General features: G+C 41.7%; 3 protein-coding genes across 3 annotated transcripts; all 3 read right to left on the bottom strand.

The window, feature by feature from the left end:
• Positions 1-2,014: 2,014 nt before the first annotated feature.
• Positions 2,015-6,889, bottom strand: zpax1 (zona pellucida protein AX 1). The gene is made up of 21 exons (XM_061092020.1): positions 6,870-6,889; positions 6,712-6,791; positions 6,526-6,621; positions 6,318-6,442; positions 5,787-5,933; positions 5,540-5,617; positions 5,286-5,450; positions 5,122-5,218; positions 4,829-5,046; positions 4,586-4,742; positions 4,304-4,512; positions 4,095-4,212; positions 3,795-3,994; positions 3,604-3,718; positions 3,362-3,531; positions 3,193-3,287; positions 2,983-3,113; positions 2,704-2,893; positions 2,377-2,518; positions 2,173-2,293; positions 2,015-2,094 (listed from the first exon to the last, which is right to left on the bottom strand). Exons 1-21 carry the CDS (start codon positions 6,887-6,889, stop codon positions 2,015-2,017), a joined length of 2,754 nt encoding a protein of 917 aa, XP_060948003.1.
• A 311-nt stretch (positions 6,890-7,200) lies between these two features.
• Positions 7,201-10,064, bottom strand: ttc32 (tetratricopeptide repeat domain 32). The gene is made up of 3 exons (XM_061091638.1): positions 9,919-10,064; positions 9,059-9,225; positions 7,201-8,278 (listed from the first exon to the last, which is right to left on the bottom strand). The coding sequence occupies exons 1-3, from the start codon at positions 10,032-10,034 to the stop codon at positions 8,151-8,153; spliced, it is 411 nt and encodes a 136-aa protein (XP_060947621.1). The 5' UTR covers positions 10,035-10,064; the 3' UTR covers positions 7,201-8,150.
• Positions 10,065-13,885: 3,821 nt separating this feature from the next.
• matn3a (matrilin 3a) lies at positions 13,886-18,868 on the bottom strand. The gene is made up of 6 exons (XM_061092082.1): positions 18,703-18,868; positions 17,325-17,813; positions 15,549-16,124; positions 14,599-14,724; positions 14,115-14,216; positions 13,886-13,941 (listed from the first exon to the last, which is right to left on the bottom strand). The coding sequence occupies exons 1-6, from the start codon at positions 18,866-18,868 to the stop codon at positions 13,886-13,888; spliced, it is 1,515 nt and encodes a 504-aa protein (XP_060948065.1).
• Positions 18,869-19,064: the final 196 nt, after the last annotated feature.

Below are 19,064 nucleotides of genomic sequence, written 5' to 3'. Positions count from 1 at the left end.
TAAAAGTGTTTTTTACAAGAGTTTACACTGTTTTCTATTATCACTCTGTAGGTGATTATTTGGAGAATTGATTTTCATAATGGAATAATTATCAGCTTCTGTTTTTCCTAATGTCTGTAGTTACTTAGAATATCTTTATTGTCCACTGGCATTGGAATTAACCTTTCGAGCACATGGTGTGTTTGAAATGAGTAAAAGAACTGGGGCTGATGTCAAAGATGTTTTTTACAAGATACATGTATTAATCCCACGCACAGACACACTCATGCAAATTAGGGAAATTTGTCCTGCTTTTGACCCATCTGGTGAACACAGCAGTGGGCAGCCATGTACGGTGCCCGGGGAGCAGTAAGGTGCCTAGCTCAGGGGCACTAGACACTGGGGTAGGGAGAAAGGAATGGAAACAAGGCGAGTTCCAGCATCTAGTACATCGAATACAAAGTATTGATCAGCTTCATCTGATTTGACATTCGGCAGGACTTGGGAGAGAATTCGAGTGTTGGGAAAGTTTTCACTATGGCAAAGTTACATATTTTTATGCTCTTATGGAAGCAGAATAGTTTTTCAGAATAAATTTCTTCTTGAGAGATTTCCTGGAGACTTTTGAACAGATCCAAGTATGTTTTTGTTGTTACTCGAACCAGAGACCTTCCAGTCTGATGTCTTCCCAATTTTCTGCCCAGTCTACCACTTCTCCACCTTTTATAACAACTAATTGATTAAAACCAAATTTACTGGACAATTGACAGTGATAAACTACAAACGTATTTTTATCAATATCCCATCTACCAACATGGGCTGGGTTTATGACATACAGCAACCAGGTGGTTTTGCTTCACTTTTGGGGAACAATGTTGTCCAACTTGATAAAGTCTGGTTCATTCATGAGATTCCTCTACAATGGGCTATAAACCATGAGCCACAAACTGGATGAGCTCTTGGTGAAATAACTGAAAGGTGGATACAGTTTGTTTGCATTATACGGCGGCAGTTCGATCCTCAGTCTGACCCATCTGCAAGATGCTGAACCCTGAATGGCCCCCCATAGAATAACAAAGTGCTGTGAAGCGCTTTGAGTGGCCATCAAGACTAGAAAACCATAAACATTTGTACTTGTTCAGTTAGTATGCAATTGGGGTGGGTGGGCTGAATTTATTTTAAAGACATGTTTGTGGGGCTGTGGCTCAGGAGGTAGAGCGAACAGATTCCTGAACCCTCCAGTGCAAGTGTACTTGGTAAAGACTGAACCCTAAATCACCCCTGACTTTCAGCTGAGAGAATTGTGCTGCATGAATGGATTAATATCCCTCCACTGGTAAAGTGCTCAATAAATTCAGTGGATCTACATTTTACAATTTCTGGAAACATTTCCAGTTAGCTACTCAAATTCATTAAGCGTGTAAACCTCCACCAAGGCCCAACTGTCCTTAAATTCAATCAAGCCTCACCTCATTGCAAATCAGAAAATGTTGGACACCCTCTAGTGAGAATTCCAGATTTACTCAAATTGCTTCATTCCTGAACTTGGCAGTTTGTGGCAACAAAAAGGGCAGAGGCCATTTTGATGAAGGAAAAAGTGAAAATCCTGATTTGAAACAATTCAAAAGATCCATTTACCAAAAAGTATTGAGGTGAACTTTGGCAAACAAACCTGAGAGTTTAAACCTACCTGCTTCTAAAGGACAAATCTACCAATTTCTCAGGAGTTACTCACCATTTGATAAAACAAAATTGAGTGGATTATAAACCAAACCTAAATAAAGTTTATAGACGCATGTACAATGAAACAACTTAGTCATTAGTGTAGAGATGATGCAGAAATTTCAAAATAGGGGGGCGGGGGCTTACTGCAGCTCCAATGCATTTTCTACAGATAATAAAAAGTGCTTTTGTTCATCTGGTCACTCTGCAACAACTCTCCCAAACAAGGGAAACATCCAGATTACTGGCTGTACGAAGGGGAACCAGGCAAAGAACTACAAACAAGGATATCATTTTAAGAATTTTTTTTTATTCAGAAGTTTGACTGAGTAGTTAACAGGATTGGTCCAGAAGAGAGCTGCCTTTGGTTGCTGGAGTTTGTGCTTCTTTGAACTGGAAAGAAGCAAAAAGACAAGATTCAGTACGACTCAAAGTGTTGATTTATATTCATTAGATTTTGTGCAGCCTCACCTCTTTGAACGCCTTGTTGCCTGTAGGGCTTCGTGCCTGTAGGATTCACACACTGGCCCCTGCAGGAGTCATCAGTGTCGCCGTTTGTGTGACAGACCACCGCGTCACAGTGCACGTGGATCTGGGGGACAGGGGCAGTTTTGGCACAGAGGGTTAAGATTCGTCCTGTGTTCTGGACGAGAGTAACTCATGCATTTAAATTACCTCGTCTTTCAGAACCTCGCCGTCTTCGGTAAAAGTGAACATCTGTATAGAGAAGCGTTTGACGTGGGATGGGACGGCAACTCTGGTGTCCATCGTGACGGGCTGGAAGACGGTCACGTAGCCGTCGTCGCGGTTCTCACAGCTGGTGGAGAGATGGGAAACAGACAGTTTGTCTTGGAGCAAGTTTAAAACAAATATTTTGTAAAATCAATTGAGGCTTTGATTCAAGCTTCTGAATCCTTCAGTCAAGCAAAGCAACCTCAATTTTAATATCATCGTCACGACACCGTCGCTACTGTAGTTTTGTAAAAGATTATGCTTCATTACCTGTCCACAATAATGTCCCAGCTGGGCAGAGACGTCCTGTCTTCATGAAGAGTGGCCCAGCAGTTCTCCAGGATGAGCTCCAGCTGCGGGTCTGCGGAGTACATCAGCTCCACCTCAAAATACAGAGGCTGTCTCAGGTATTTCACTACTGGGTAATCTTCTGCTTGGTAGAACAAGTCGTACGATGAATCTGTAGAAGAGACGCACAAAATTAAGTGGACAGACAATGATTCGCACCAACAGGACAAGAGTTTGCAATTCTGAGAAGTTCACCCATACCTTCAGCGAGCCTCAGCTGCACCATCAGTTGTCCTGAGCCGATCTCCGCTGCAGGTTGTTTGTTTATTGGTTCAGAGTTGAAGGCAACAGTCTGAGTGTCATTCACCGCATAGTAGCAGGAAATCTTATGCCTAAAAAAGGAGAACATGTCAGAATAATGAGAAAATAAAATCTCAAAAGAGCCGTTATTCAGGTTAAGACTGTTGTTACCTGTACTCTGGATCCCCTGGTGACGTGTAGGCGGCTCCTTTGTTGTTGTAGTTTAGGCTGATCTCATTTTCATACAGCATGTAATTGTCAAAAAACTAAAGACAGGGCGGATTAACATGTTAGCCAAAGGCGCTTTCAATCTCTATAAATCAAGTTGGCAGTAATTTACCATTCTAGTGGTTCCACAGGTATCTACGTTGAAAGCAAGCACAGCAAACTGATCGTTGTTAAAAACTGGTTTGCAGGACTGGTCATTCAGAGTCAGCATGCCCATGTCCATGTTGGGCACAGATTCCATCTTAAAAGCCAAAGTGCTCATTGTGCCGTTTGGGTAGCACCCTTTAGGGAGAACACAATTTGTCAATAAGGTTTCATATTCAACCAGCAGAAATCCTAGACTTGTGATCTTACGAGTCGCATTGAAGGGGAAACTGCAGGACAGGTAGAGATCGGCAAGCATCCAGTTGTTGATGGAGTCCCACAAGACAACGTCAAGTCTGACTCTGAGTGAGTCAGAGGTAATTAACTGCAAGACAGAAAGTTAATGTACCCAGTGCAAATAGGTTAGTCAGTCTCAAAATAAATCCTCATACGTAACTTACCTCATATACTATGTCCTTGGCTCTCATTGACATCACGAGGCTGAAGTGTGTGTTGTTTTCTGCAAAGTTGTAAGTCTCCATCATCTCAGGGGTTAGCGGCTGGGACCCAACCATGGTCAGGAAACTGGGACCTTGACTTCCGTATTTCACGCTCATGTAAAAATCATTCTGGTCACAGGAGCCAGAGATTGTGGGAAGCACTGAAGGAGAAAAACGCAACAAATAGCATTTCTCATGAGTTTCATTTCATGGGCCATTATTGAAAGTCATGACGTCGAGTGACAAATAAAGATGTCTCACCAACATCTTGCAGAGATGCCTGCAAATCCACCGAGACGGCAAAGGGAGTTTCTTCTGGCAGAGTTAGAAATCCAAAGACCACAGGGAGAAAGTAGGACGTAACCAAGGGCTCAGGATTCTGAAGAATTTTAAGAAGATCAGCTACAGAACGCATCCAAACAAATACAGCAGTATTGAGCTAATCTGAATGTGATTGTAATGTTGCATACATGTTTCAGGACGACATCTGCATCAAAAGGAACTTGCAGAGAGAAGCTCTTCGATCCATTGGAGAAGCTGTATTCCTGCACCGAAAAGCCTCTGGCCTTACTTTCCTCTACAGTGAGAACTCCAGTGGAGAATGTGATGTTCCTGAGCTCCACATCATGAAGAAAGGTTCCCACGTACAGAGTGAACATCCTGTCCTGTGGGACAGTGTCTGAGGAACAGAGGGTGACAAGTTTAGCTTTGCAACTAGTTCCCATAGCCTAAACCAGAGAAGTGGGACTCACCATCTTTGATGTGTGGAGGTCTGGGCATCAGAGGGGTGGTCATGGGCAACAAAATCTTGTATCTGGTATCATCTTGGGTGTTCTCTGCCCTCCACAGCATCTCCAGCATGGGCTCCACACTATAGGTGATGTGGTACTGGTAATCTGGGGCATGGCTCTGCAATTATTCATGGTAGATTTAATAAATCATGAAAATGGACCAGTGACCAGAGCCTTGCATTGTAAATTTATACACTTCCCAACCTTGTAGTAACCATCAGGCGATCCCACGGGGATCTCGACGATGATGTGAAAGTCGGTGGCAGAGAGTGTGTACCCTCGTGCAGCCATGTGAGATTCATCCAGCCTCTGTCCGTTGATGCCCATGAACATTTCTAGGATTTTAAAGTTGCCGTCAACCAGGGGCGTCACACGACGAGGTATGTACCAAGAGATCACCTCCTCGGTGAAGAGGACGCCGCCTGTTGAAGAAACAATCGTTGACTAACCTGCACTGTAAAACCCAATCTATGCTGCCCAGATTCCTCTCGACTTACCTGTGGGACAAGCAGCTGCCAAGTTCACCGTGCGCAAACCGTCCGATGCCTTGTAGTAAGCGCTCACTTTTAAAACAGACATTGGGACGCCAGCCACCTACACAGGGTGATGAGTGTCATTCAAGAGAAGGAAGATACGGTGCACAAGCAGGTGCGTCACTTACCTCCTCAGAGTAAGTCTCTGCTGTATCATAAGGGCTTCGCATAACCAGGCGGTTGGCGGTGGTCATGGCAGTGTAGCCAGCCTGGATGGCCTCCTTCAGCACCATCGGAACTGGTTCAGGAGTGTAAAACGTCATTTTCCAAATACCTTGTGCTCCATCTGATTCCTGGAGGGGATGAAACGAGTCAACTTGTTTGGGGATACCAAAATGGTGCAGGTAGAGAGTGTGTGGCAAGAGAATTGTTAAAAACGTACACCAGGAGTGGCGTTGATCTGGGTTTCAGCTTTAGCTTGTCCCTTAGCCTCAGCAGGTTTAGTCATGTGGTGTGATACCTGAAGAAAAAGCCAGATTTAAACTCAGAGTAACATTTATACACTTCACTGTCGGGGACATTACATTGCAATAATTTGGTGGAAACTTGACCCAGCCACTAAATGCCGTACAGGAGAAAAAGCTATTTCATTAACTTGTCTTTTAAAACCACAATATAAGGCAACATACTTCCATGTAGTTCCTGTCGCAGAGAATCTCTCTGGAGGCCCAGCGAGTGTAGGTGCACGTCTTAGTCACATCATGATTGACCAAATCGGAAGGATTCTCATAGTTGTACATTTGGAGTCTCAAGCCAACATTAAAGGTTTCATCATCCTATACATTTTTTTTTTTTAAAAGACACAAACAAGGAAGCATGTCATTAATCAACATCTGGAAAATGTTTGGCAGCAGTTGACCAATTGTTTAAAGTCTAAAATCAAGGGAAAAAACACATTTAAATTCAGCTCATAAGTTTTAAATTTGCCACTTTTGTCTTGTAAAGAAATAAGACGACAAACTTTAAACATTTGGCTGATTTGATGAATATTCAGACGCAGCACAAACAGTTTTAAGTTTGTCCCCTTCGAAGTAAAAATCTAAATCTAGTAATGAGAAGACCAATTGCAGGTTTGGTTTGTAGAGTCTACTCTGATAAATTAAAATTATTCCCATTGGAAGGCTCTGGACAATTATCATGGAAATAACAGCTCAACAAACTTTATTGTCCACATAGCAGCCCATCAGAGACGTGTAGATTCTGGTGTTGCCCCACGGGTCGGACTCCATGCTGTAGCCACACTGAGCAGCCAGGCTGGGCGTCAACGCAACAAGCTGGGTGCCATCTGGAGAGCAGAGGCAAACACGTCAAGGGTCACGTCAGAGTGACGAACCAATCTGCTCATCGTTAACATGAGTTCATACTCACTGATGGCTTCCACCTCAAGCTGGTTCCCCACAGCCAGAGCCTTGTCCAAGGAGACTCTCATCAGATTCCCTGCACAGTCGGACCTTAACCCGCTGCCTGTGTGGAGACGTGAAGAGAAGTCAGCTCAGCAGAGCATGTAAACTGACGTGAGGTCAAATAAAGTCAGTTGACGCGAGTTATTCTTACCGGACTGCGAATTGTGCTTCAGATTCAGCCTCGGTTGAGCCAAGGTGATAACTGCAGCAATCATGAAAGTCCATAACAAACTGAAACAAAGAGGTCGTCAGTCAGAAACAAGTGAAACAAAGGCTGAAAGTTGCTGCTAACAAACCAAACAAACTTACATGTGCTCAGGGCCCCTCATGTTGTTCTGTACAAAGACAAAAAAATCACAGGAATCAAACCACTTTCAGAGCGTGGCACTGAAAGCCCAGCAAACTACAATCTACAAACCAGCTCTGCTGTGAGGTGGCTGACTGCTTTACCCAGAAGCCACCAGGGGTCTTATACATCACTTGATTAGGACGCACAGGTGATACGCATCAGTGATTCACACCTGCCCCAAACACACACACAGACACACACACACAGAGACACACACACATACACAAACACACGCTCAGAGGGGTTTGATATATGAATCTTTGAAAACAAAAGAAAATCATCATTCATCAGTTGTGTGCAGGAAAAATAATTTATTGTTCACTGATTATGTACAAACTTAGATGTGTTTGACATCAGAAATGTATATATATACTCTTCGTCACAAAAGTCTACATTTGAAAGACTTAATATTCACATCAGAATTATGAATGAGCCAATCTCTAGTTTTTTTAGCTTGAAAAACAAGATCTGAATTATCTATACATTATCGAAAAATAGTTTCCAATAAGTTTTCTTTTAGTTCATAGATTAATGTATTCTTTTACTCACTTGGCTAGTTCTTCAAATCTATACATAATTATTTACCACAGATATTTATATATTTGATTATTTAAAAAAATGCAGGGTTAACAGATTGTTTTAGCCCTGCCTTAAAATCTTTCTTTAAAATCATGCACCAATATAAACACTTGTCTTCCTTTGAGACTCCTCATTATTACTCGGTTCTAACATTTGACTATTGTTTGCTTATGGTCACAAACATCCTCCCAGTGACTTCAAGGTGGGGAACAAACGTTTATTACTGACAGTAAAACCCACGTCTGTTGTTTTGCCTGCTGCAGCTCGGTCGATTCGTCTGCACTCTCCATTCACAGACTTATGCGATGATATACTTTCATTTATGAGGCCATTATATTGTTTTTCCCACTGAAAGAGGCTGGAGTTTGCGCAAGAAAGGAATCAAAAATGCTCTGCTTAATAAAAATCCATATCAGCGTCGCGCCTGATCCAGTGTCCACTTCCTCCTGTCATGTGCACAAACAGCAAAAGATAATGTGCTTTGTAGCCATCGTCTGATTTTCAGCTACAATGTGTGTGTGACACATGATAAAACATCTTTAGATCCAACAATGAAAACTTCAGACAAAATAAATAAAACCAAACTGACAATGACGGTATCTTTTGTTTGAGCACCAGACTTCAGGTCATATAAAACTCGCTGTCTGTAGTTTATGAGAAGGTCAGTATCCTCTGTTTGTCTTCTCCTGCCGGTCCAGAAGCGTCTGTTGCAGACTCACTTTGGCATCTTCGAACTCTGGGTTGAGCTTCAACGCCTGCTGGAAGTCACTCACGGCGTCGTCAAAGAAACCTGGGACACAATAAAACAAATAATTAAATACAGATTGGGTAGAAGTGGATGATGTGTGAAGCACTGGCCAACTGGTTTGATAAGATTCAGCAGTTTCTTCAACTCAGCAGAATCTGCTCCAGGGTTTGAAGGCATCAGGTTGAGTGAAGGCACGACTCCACCTAGTGTCCTCTGGAAGAACACACCATGTTCCACCTTGTGATCATAGTGTGGTTAAAAAAATAAATAAAGGATGTGTTTTTTCCTCCTTTCAAACGAAATTTGATGACTATTATATTTCAAGGCAGCTGACTGAGCAAGTGAACAGCAGCAACAGCTAAGAAACAGTCGCTGACCACTTAGATGAAGTTGCAGATGGAGCTTAGTTGTTTTAAATCTTTATTACGCATCGTCCTTTTGTCTGTGCACAGGTGACTCTCACGTGTTCTGAACTAAACCTTAAAAAACAGGCCTTGAATCACAATATATGACAGGATCCTGATTTGTTTTTCTTTAAATTAGTCACCTGCCTGTAGCTGCAGTTTATTTGGCCAAACAACTGTGATTAAATTTACTATGGGTTCAACTTTGAATAAATGTTAATTTCACTTTCATTTGAATTACTATTTAACTGGCCATTTTATCGATTTGTTGTTCTTCTTATTTTAAAGCACTTTGTAGCCGGGTTTCTGAAAACCGCTGAATAAATTGAGTTTATTATTGTTAGATAAATTAAGACGTCTATTCCGTCACAGACTTGCTGATGATAATGTATTCTCGTTCTAAAGTGCGTGTTCTTACCCAGTCTGTATCGGATCAGTCCTCTGTTGTAGAAAGGTACTTCGTAGTGACCGTCAGCCTGGATAGCAGCAGTGTAATCCTCTATCGCTTCATGGAAATCCACCCGGAGATACTTTATCTGACCGCGGTTGTTATAAGCTCTGGCCAAACTGGCAGCATCACACTTCCTGTGAAGAAGACGACATGCTGCAATTAGTTTATTGAATTCATCGTTACTAGTCGTTTACACTGGGGATCAGAGAGAAACAGCATTTATATCCCATCTTTATCCTGAACATGTGGCAGAATGGACCCATAAAGTTAACTTTGAGAAATTATCAAATACAAAACTCAAGATCTTCATAGAAAGGAACAGAATAATCAATCCATCTATCTATTTATGTATCCACGTATCTATCTATCTATCTATCTATCTATCTATCTATCTATCTATCTATCTATCTATCTATCTATCTATCTATCTATCTATCTATCTATCTATCTATCTATCTATCTATCTATCTGTCTGTCTATCTATCTGTCTGTCTGTCTGTCTGTCTGTCTGTCTGTCTGTCTGTCTGTCTGTCTGTCTGTCTGTCTGTCTGTCTGTCTGTCTGTCTGTCTATCTATCTATCTATCTATCTGTATGGAGCAGAAAGTCAAAGCTTACAAAGTGTAGTGAACTTTTTTAAAAGACAAAAGGCTGAAAGTGAGAATTTGAGGAAATGTGTTGTATGACATGTTGTTACACTCTTTTGCAGTAGGAGGCGGTATGCACATTAAGCTGATTCCTGTAAAGCAAAAGAAGAAGAAGAAGACGAAGAAGAAGAAGAAGAAGACGAAGAAGAAGAGCAAAATTCTATAATAACAGAGGGAAGTACCTGGAGAGCAAACAGGAAGTGATGAACTGAGAGAACAGCTGCTCTGCCTGTGGGAAGTTCTTCTGGTGGAACTGGGAGTTTCCATGTTCCAGCTTCACTGGGATGTTTTCCTCCATTTACGGGTCTCTGCGTTTGTTACGTCGAGTTTCCGCATACACGGACGTGACGTCACGGAACAAAGCGCCCAATCGCCGTGCAGAGCGTCGAGAGTAGGCGGGACTTAGAAGTGTATTTTTTCTGTTTTATTTATTTATTTATTTATTACTTTTTTAAGCCAGGTTGAAAACGTGTTTCAAAGTTTCCACAACAGTTTACACCATTGTATATTATTCTATTTGAATTGTATTACTTTACACTTTTTTTAAAACCATTTTTTTGTATTATTAGGGTTGGTGTTAATATTTTGCTAGTAAAGAATATTTAAACTGTGCTTTCTGATTTTAAATTGATTTTAATAAAGTCTACACTAATAACACAAAAATTACATTAGAGCGAATTGTTCTGAAGACTATTATCTAAACTGAATAAATATGATCTTAATATGAATTGAAATAATGTCTTGATTAAGCCGTGTTATTTATCATCCTACGTATCCATCTATTACTGAAGTTAAGTATAATCTCATAACAGCAGGTGCCAGACTAGATATGAAATCTCATTAAAACAAGGCAGCGAATGCATGTGAATATACACTGAAGTTAATAATAAAAAATAGTAAAGGAGAAATGAATATTAAGTCATGGTACATAACAGAAACAAAACACTTTACACATAGTTACTGTTTATTTGTCTGTAATATTATCTCGATAAAGTCCAGTTCACACAAACAACTGGAACGGACTCAAACATATGTCACACCAGTCTCAGTGGACAGTGTGGACACTTTCTGCAGTAAATAAATACTCAACAAAAAGCGAACTACTGAGAGATTCTCAGACCATCTCTCGGGTGAAGATGTCAAACGTCACGGTGAGAAATGACACCTTAAGAAAGCGAAGGTCACTCAGGAGCCGTGCACTTCCCCTCTCTGCGCCCCATTTATCTCCAGACAGTGTGAACAAGCTGAACCGGATCAAACAGAGACAGTTTGACCCAGAGGACGGACGGCTGTGGACACTAGTGAGAAAATGGCAATAACATACAACCTGTGGAAATGTGGGTTAACCACTGAGCGTTATTACACAATAACACACACACACTGAGTGTGAAGAAGTACTAGAAAACATTTCAGAATCCATTCAATTAAAATACAATGACGATAAAATCTTCATTGCAGACAAACCAGGTAGGGGGATGCAAAGATTTCTAACTTCACTCTTCACTGTTTACAGAAAGCTCTGCACAGAACGTCCTGCATGCAATCAATGAAAAAGTGTAGAAGTGTTTGAGAAGGACTCACTCATGACAAGGAATGATTATCACAGGCCAAAGAAACAGCCCATTCCAAACAGGCAGGTTGAGAACTGGCACTGTACCAGTTTTTTTAAAATCCGGATGAACATCTTCAAACTGTCTGTGAAAGGATTTAGGAGGAAACATGTGCACACGAAGTAAAGACTAGTGGCTCGAGGCTGGTGAATCTTCTCAGACTCTAAATGTTGCTGTTGGCTGAGAGAATCAGCACAAAGAATCAAAGTCCACTTCAGTCTGGCAGAACCAGGACAGACGTGCATGAGATCTGGGGCGGATTTACTTTCTTGTACATTGTGAGATTCCACATTTCCATGTATTCCTCTGAGTATATTACCAGGATCTTGATGAAAAATATCAGGCATGTTTAAAAACTCATAAACTGATATTTAAGTGTGTGTGAATGTTTTTGTGCAGATCCAAATCTGGATCAAGTGAATTTAAAAATTGGTTTCATTAGGGGACTGCTGGGCCAAAAAACAAATTACATTTTCTCAGTTTACAGATATTTGTAGGACACAGACATTGTAAGGATACAGAATAAAGCATTTAAATATATGTCCCTTCTAAAGAAAACTATAAAACAAACTACGTAAAGCATTTTTTTTAAATATTATTGAGGGATAAAGTTCATCCACATCTTCTGTAACTTCAGCAGGGACACACTGCACCGGACTTCATGTGTCTTTCCCACTTCTCGAAGGTGTGCGAGTCCCATTCATCTTCTTCCACTGAAACACTGGTGGGCTCACCTCTGTGTGTGTAAGTGTGTGTGTGTGTGGTAACCATGAAAGCCAGAGCAGATAGCAAACAAACATAAAACAGCTGTGTGCTGAGAGGAAGGAGGGAGAAGATCCAAACCAGACTCAAGGTAAACGTTGGCGTGTTGACTCTCCGCCTCACTCAGACGTCGCAGACAGAGACGCTCTGTTGTCAGTTCTGTTCCAGGCAGACGAGCCGGCGCATTCCACAGGAAACACCACCAGGGCCTGTCTGTTGTTTTTAAGACACCGCTGAGGGTTTTAAAAAGACACGATGGTTATAACCAGGCACAACAACATATGGTGGTGTTACAAATTATTCAAATTAACAGCTTTGTCATTGCTACAATTCAGATTTGATTCCAGCTGTATTTTATTTTTTAATGTGTTTCTCTGAGTAAAAAGGGGTCAGAGGTCACAAAGTGATTTTCTCCTGACCCCATATATCAAAGAGTTTCACGTTTTTTTAAGGGGTTGGGGTGAATTATGTCGGGTTGTTAATAGAAATGTCAAAGCTGCAGCAATATTTACTTTTTTATATTGACAGAGAAATACATACATGTCACATGAATCTAACGTTATATCGCAGAGGCGGATATAAGGCCTCATTTATCTCCACACATACACGTTATTCTGATTCTCCCACATGATTTATAGATCCTGTTGAAACCTGATCTCCCGTGAGAGTCACTGAAAACAACTTTTTATAAAAATGCATTGTCAGGTGGTTTTTACTGTTGTATATCATAAGGTTTTTTTTTATTTTACCAGATGGAATTTATAAGACACAAATGGTCCAGTTTTATCCTAACTCAAAATATTGATTCAACATCATTTTTCTGAGTCAAATGTTTATGCTTAATCTATTTCTATGTATTTCGAGTTGGTAGTTGATGTATTGAAATATGAAAAGCACATATGACGGCAATACTATTTATAACATAGTGTACATTTTAAAGCTAGAGTCTTTAAAGCCATATTTTTTATTATATTGTTTATTGTCAATACTTTTAAGCAATTCCCTTTTATTGTGTTTCTCTTTGCCTCTATATATAATCAATATCCACCCAAACTGAAATAATTTAATATTGACAGGCCGATAAGATTCATATGGAAAGATGCATACATATAATCCAATGTTTTGATTATTTTATTGTCCAATTTTATTACATTTATAGATCTCATCGCATTCATACAACATATATATGTTTTTTATAAAGAAAATTTTTCTGCCTCTGAGTAAACTGTTATTTCCTATTAAAACCGAATCACTACATTAATCACAATTAGACATTTCCACAAATAACCTCTATGTACAATATGCACAAACAGGACGTACAACTTACATGATACAGTACAGGAGGAAAAATGAATGTAATATTCATTTTCTTTGGTTATTTAGCATCAAAACATGTTCATACTGGTGTTAAGAGAAAATACAATATGTTGCTTTTACAGCAGTTTCAATACATTTCATTAACAGTTCATAAAAAAATCCCAGATCAGTTGTGGATATTGTTGCTCGACGGTCGACAGCAGTAACACGAGGGAAACTGGAGGGATCCTGGTTTGTGAATCCCAGCTTCACTCATCCTGTGGTTGTTGTAGTTACGGGATGTTGAACGACAGGAAGCAGAAGTCGGGGCTGATCTGTGGCTCTGACAGGAAACAACCCGGTTAGCTGCCAACGAAAAGTAAATCACCAAGAGGTCAGACACTGAGGTTGTGGGAGGTTTTCTCCACCATCAATCACCCCAAAAAACTCAAGTTGTCAATGCCCACCTCTGTGTCCAGCTTCATGCACGGCCCAGCGCGTTCTCCAGATGCTCTATTCTCCCAGACACATCCGCCAGTGAGGTCAGTCAAGGAAACGCATTTGAGAACACATGTAAAGGGGTAGCACAGGATGACGAATGGCGTTCATGTAGCTCCATTAAACATACACAAGACACACTGTTAAATTTCAACACCAGCGGAGTCTGCTCATAATAAAGCGTCTTCCATCTGAAACAACACGAAGGATATGCTTGGCTGTGAGCTGCTGGATGGCCGCCTGTGTCTGCTTCTGGAAGGCCAGTCTGGACTCGCATTTACAGGGATCCACCACCACCACCTCCACCTTCATCTCTTCCCCTGGAGAAAGGAGACGTTCACATCAGTTTAACAGATCACGCAGAGAGACACAAAAACATATATGATACCACCCACACCCACTTCCTACTGGGACGAGGTTCAAGAACACACATGCAGATTTTCCAAAGGGAATCAACCATCATTTACAGAAACCACTGTCACAACAAAAATGGAGTTGTAGTTCTCTAAACAGTGAATAATAGAATCAGAGATTATACTTCTGTTAGTCACGGACTCCAGTAACGTGGAGGAGGCAGGGTTTATGACCCATACTGCAGCCAGCCACCGGGGGGCGATCAAGAGGATTTGGCTTCACTTTTAGGGCGCTGTCAAATCGTCCATGTTTATATACAGAAGCCACACAGGAAGCTCTTACGTTTCAGGGAACATGTTTTCATGTCAGGGTTCAGGGTGTAACTGGCGCGACACTTGCAGTAATAGGAGACGTTGCTGTTGACACACACGTGTTGGCACTCGTGTCCCATGGCGCAGGAGTCCAGACCTGGAACGAGACGGGATTCAGGGATGGCGCCAGGTTCATGTGCAAGCAGGTAACTCTAAGATTTCTGCTGACAGATATAAGTTAGTAAAAGTAAGAATTGTGTGTATGATTGTATTTCTAAGCTTCTTTCTAAAGTGTTTGCACTTGACCACCTGTTCCACTCATGCAACTTCACCTCATCTCTGTCAGATGTAAGGTTCACTGTGTGTGGGACAACACATGAAATCACCCTGAGGTACAACAGTGACATTTACAGCACAAATGAAACGAGACAAACATCAAACCGTGACACGGGAAAAGTTTACAGCAGAATCCAAATTGAGGAAATCCCAATATGGGAAATGTCTTTTTAAGACATTGTAGTTCGAATTATTTCACTTGCAACAAAGGGTATGTGCAGATATTTTCATGAAAACAAGATAGCTAAAGTTCTTGAATCCTGTATATCAGTTCTATTACTGTTTCAACATATGAAAATTCAAAGCAATCCATAATAATGCTTTGGTTGTAAAACAAATGACTAATTAATTACCATGTACGATTTTTGTTCTGAAAGTTTAGGGCAGCGCGGCCCCAAGACTTTGCACAGGTTTAATCTCTGCAGCCACAAGCAGGTTCTAGTACCGACATCTGCAGTCCATGTGGGGGTTGAGAGCATGCGCTGATTTCATAGTTTACAATTCACATAGTTTACAATTCACCACAAACACTGTAAATGATCCACAAAGTGAAACAGAACCCCTGCAGACTATAGATGCCCCTAACAGGAACTAGAACCGGGGTTAATGGTGGGAATAGGTCTCGCAGGCCCGTCTTTGTCCTACCGCACAGCGTCTCCCTGAACTTGGAGGTGAGCTTCTCAATAACGCCGTACGTCTCCACGTAGAACACGTGGTCGTCCAGAGGGATGCTGGCCATCAGCTGCAGCGAGCGCATGTCTGCACGGTCCACCCCGACGGCGTAGATCTCGATGCCAGAGGCCCGCGCTGAGGCGGACACTTCCTCCACCTGGTCTTGAGGTCTCCCGTCCGTCACAATGATGGCCACCTTGGAGATGTTCCCCGAGCGAGGCCGGGCTCCGGACTGCTCGGTGAAGGCCTCGTTCATTGCAGATTTGATGGCGAGGCCGGTCATGGTCCCTGCCGCCAAGGGCCCGATGCGGGAGATGGCTTTCTTCATGTCAGGTTTGTTGAAGTGGTCTTTGAGCAGGAACTCGATCTTGACGGTGCTGGCGTAGTTGACCACAGCCACTCTGGTGGCGTCCGGGCCCACCTCCAGAGTGTCCACCATGTCAGCCAGGAAGATCTTGACCTTCTCAAACTCACCAGGACGAACGCTGCGAGAGCTGTCGATGATGAAGACCAGGTCCAGGAGGCGGCTCCTGCACGTGGAGTCCGTCTCTGGTGATCAACCAAACCATGGCAGGAATAAGTCCAGTTAATACTCACAACCCAGTTCATCACTCAGACACATTTACGATTGTTCACGAACTTTTCACGGAGACAAGAGTCAATAACCAAACACAGACGACTCAGCATGATGCACAACACACGAGGAACAACGAGACATTCGTGTGCATCACTGCAGCAGTGAAACAGGGTTCAGCTGAAATGATATAGCATCAGTGAGATACCCTATCAATCATTTCAGCGTTTCAACAATCGAAGGCTTCTCATTGAAATGAATGAAAAGGATGTTTGACGTTTCACACACAGAAAGATGTTAGGATCCCTGCCTTTTACAAACAGTTTGTCTACATGTCTGTGGTTCAACATCAGATCCTCTCAGCTTGTTCAGAAGAAAATAACACTTCAGTTCTATCTGCTTCTATATGTTTTTTAGTTTTTAAATATTTTTTTCATAGGAGCTGCCTTATAGCTGATGTCAACACGTCAACATGGAAGAATGGGATATAAAATATATGAGAATGAATGAAGTGATGGGACAAGACATTTGGTCTGATTATCAGGTTCCCTATTTTGTTTCCCATTATGAAAATACTGTATATCACAGTTCAAAATGTCATTATACAATTTGCTTTTTGGGATATGCATTTATTTGCTCTCTTTCAGAAATTTTGAGGAAAATGTGATCTCCATTCTCATGTCTGCACAGTAAAAATGAAGCAACACCCAACAGACGGTTAAAATAGCTGATCATAAAGTCTGTAGACGGGGGGGAAACAGTTAATTCTGTCTAAAGGCAACATGGGTAAAGTTAACTGACCCAAAACATAGTAAAATTGGGTCCTGACATTTTCCAGAAATTGCTTTTCAGTTCATGTCTGAAAACGGCTTTAATTCGCTGTAAAAGGTGTTTACACTCGGATAGTGGTTTCCCAATGTTTCTAGACTTTATGCTATGCTAAGTCAATCATTTTGAGTTAAATTTAACTGAGAGGCATGAAAATGGTTTCAATCTTCTCATCCAAGCCTCAGAATGAAGAGAATGAATGTGTTTCTAAACATGTCTGTTAATCCCTATCCATTGTATGACGTGTTATTTTAAGTGGCTGAACTGGTCAAAGTGAAACACAGATCTGACCTTGAGAGCATTGATTGATTTGTGTGGGGAAGCAAACCTGACTGGTAATATTCTACCTGTCTCCACATGACTGACGTTGGCGATGAGGCCTCTGTGGGTACTGACCAGTAGCGTCACAGGAGCGGGGGTCTCCACTGTGGTCACCACCGCCGGCATGGTGGTGGTCAGCGGTGCCGCTGTGGTGGCAGGCAGAGTTGGCAGCACCGTTGGCTCTGGCTCAGTTGGGAGTTGGACCACCGGTGTTGCTGGTACCGTGGGGTCTGACCTTGTGGGGCACGGAACTTTAAATTTGTAAGGAAACGGGCCTTTGACCCTGTGTTGTGGCTGGAAAGCTACAGGGGGAGATAAGCCTTTGTATATGTGGTGCATGTGCGGCGCCACCGGCCCCGAGAACCTGTGGTGATAGGGCGGCATGGGGATGAAGGGTCTGTGGTAAGTCACTGGTGGAGAGAGAGGAACAGGATGATACACAACCGGTGGAGGGATCCGTGGTGGCTGGTAGTGGTAGTGATACCCTCCTCTATACGTGTAATCACTTCTGTGAACTACAGGGTCACCAGAAAGGAAAAGTGATAGAACATTAGTAGGTTGGAGGACGGTGAAGCCGTGTAAGTGACACCACATGTGATTAGTTAAAGCATGAGTGAACGTTCAGCCACATGGACGGTTTCACTTGTACTGAACAGAGCTCCGGAAACCAACAGTCAGGAATTTAGATTTCATGCATGTTGTTCTCAAGAAAAGTACAAAATATTGTATTTTTTCTTTAAAATATCCAGAATTAACTATCCAGTCTCAACATTTCATTACAAAACAATTTGCATTATTTTTATCCAAGCAAATAATTAAATGAGAGACTTCAGTAAATATTACGTGACTGGAGAGTAGAGGTACACTACAGGAAGGTACATTTATTCAAGTAGTTTTGAGAAATGTTTCTGTTACTTCTACTTTATGTCACTTTATAATTAGACTTCACCACATTTCAGATTGAAATATTTAACTTTTCACTTCACTACATTTATACATAATATATAGCATTATAATACTGTTTTATAAATACAATCAGTGATGACTTCATTGAATATGATGTATTGTAAATTAAATAAATATATCACACAATTATAAAATACTGTATAATAATAACAGACGTGTTTCTGCATTATAAATCATTTCTACTTAACTGATCAAACTTTACTTAAGTCAAAACTGAATGAAGAATATTTAAAATCTCAAAGTAAATGAGTAAAAAGTAAAAAGTCTCTCTCTGAAATGTGGTGAAGAATAATCAGTAAAATGAAACAGAAATACAAGTACTAAGACTAAATGTACCTTCTTACTTTCCAACACTGGTATTTTTACACTTTTACTAATTCGTCCCTTAGTACAAATTGAAACAGGAAAAATAATTTCAGAGGCCGGAGTAAAACTTACTTGCAGGATTCAGGGTCCTGGTCGGTGGTCGACCATTGTTTCTGGTCTGAGCGTAGCTCTGTGCAGCGACCACCTGAGGATCCAAAGCACTGAGGTGATAAGTGGCCAGAACCTCAGAGAGCAGCAGAGAGGTGCCGAACAACAGGCTCCACAGTGAAGACTTCATGGTGTCTGCAGATGCTCTGCTGCTGAGCGGCCTGTGTCTGCTCTGTGTCTCAGCTCCTCGGGGGTCTGACCTCCTCTGACCGCCTCAACGTATGAGCGGCTCTGCAGGGCAACACCTCAAACCCTCCGCCCAATCCCAGAGTGGGACCCGACCTGCAGGCCACAGGGCAAACAACAGTATGTGGAGGACAGTGTGT

This window comes from Limanda limanda, chromosome 18 (assembly GCF_963576545.1).
Source record: "Limanda limanda chromosome 18, fLimLim1.1, whole genome shotgun sequence".
In the NCBI taxonomy this organism is placed as follows: domain Eukaryota; kingdom Metazoa; phylum Chordata; class Actinopteri; order Pleuronectiformes; family Pleuronectidae; genus Limanda; species Limanda limanda.
Note: the sequence above shows the minus strand (reverse complement) of the source record. Positions and strands in the feature narration are given on the sequence as shown.

Coding starts and splice junctions, on each gene's coding strand:
- zpax1 (XM_061092020.1), bottom strand. CDS start 6,889: ATGAGGGGCCCTGAGCACAT. Junction 5,047..5,121: donor GGCAGCTGCTTGTCCCACAG/GTAAGTCGAGAG, acceptor TTTCTTCAACAG/GCGGCGTCCTCTTCACCGAG. Junction 2,095..2,172: donor GCAACAAGGCGTTCAAAGAG/GTGAGGCTGCAC, acceptor GCTTCTTTCCAG/TTCAAAGAAGCACAAACTCC.
- ttc32 (XM_061091638.1), bottom strand. CDS start 10,034: ATGGAGGAAAACATCCCAGTGAAGCTGGAACATGGAAACTCCCAGTTC. Junction 9,226..9,918: donor ACTTCCTGTTTGCTCTCCAG/GTACTTCCCTCT, acceptor TCTTCTTCACAG/GAAGTGTGATGCTGCCAGTT. Junction 8,279..9,058: donor ACTGATCCGATACAGACTGG/GTAAGAACACGC, acceptor ATTGTGTCCCAG/GTTTCTTTGACGACGCCGTG.
- matn3a (XM_061092082.1), bottom strand. CDS start 18,868: ATGAAGTCTTCACTGTGGAGCCTGTTGTTCGGCACCTCTCTGCTGCTC. Junction 17,814..18,702: donor CAGGACCCTGAATCCTGCAA/GTAAGTTTTACT, acceptor GTGACCCTGTAG/TTCACAGAAGTGATTACACG. Junction 14,725..15,548: donor GTTCAGGGAGACGCTGTGCG/GTAGGACAAAGA, acceptor GTCTCGTTCCAG/GTCTGGACTCCTGCGCCATG.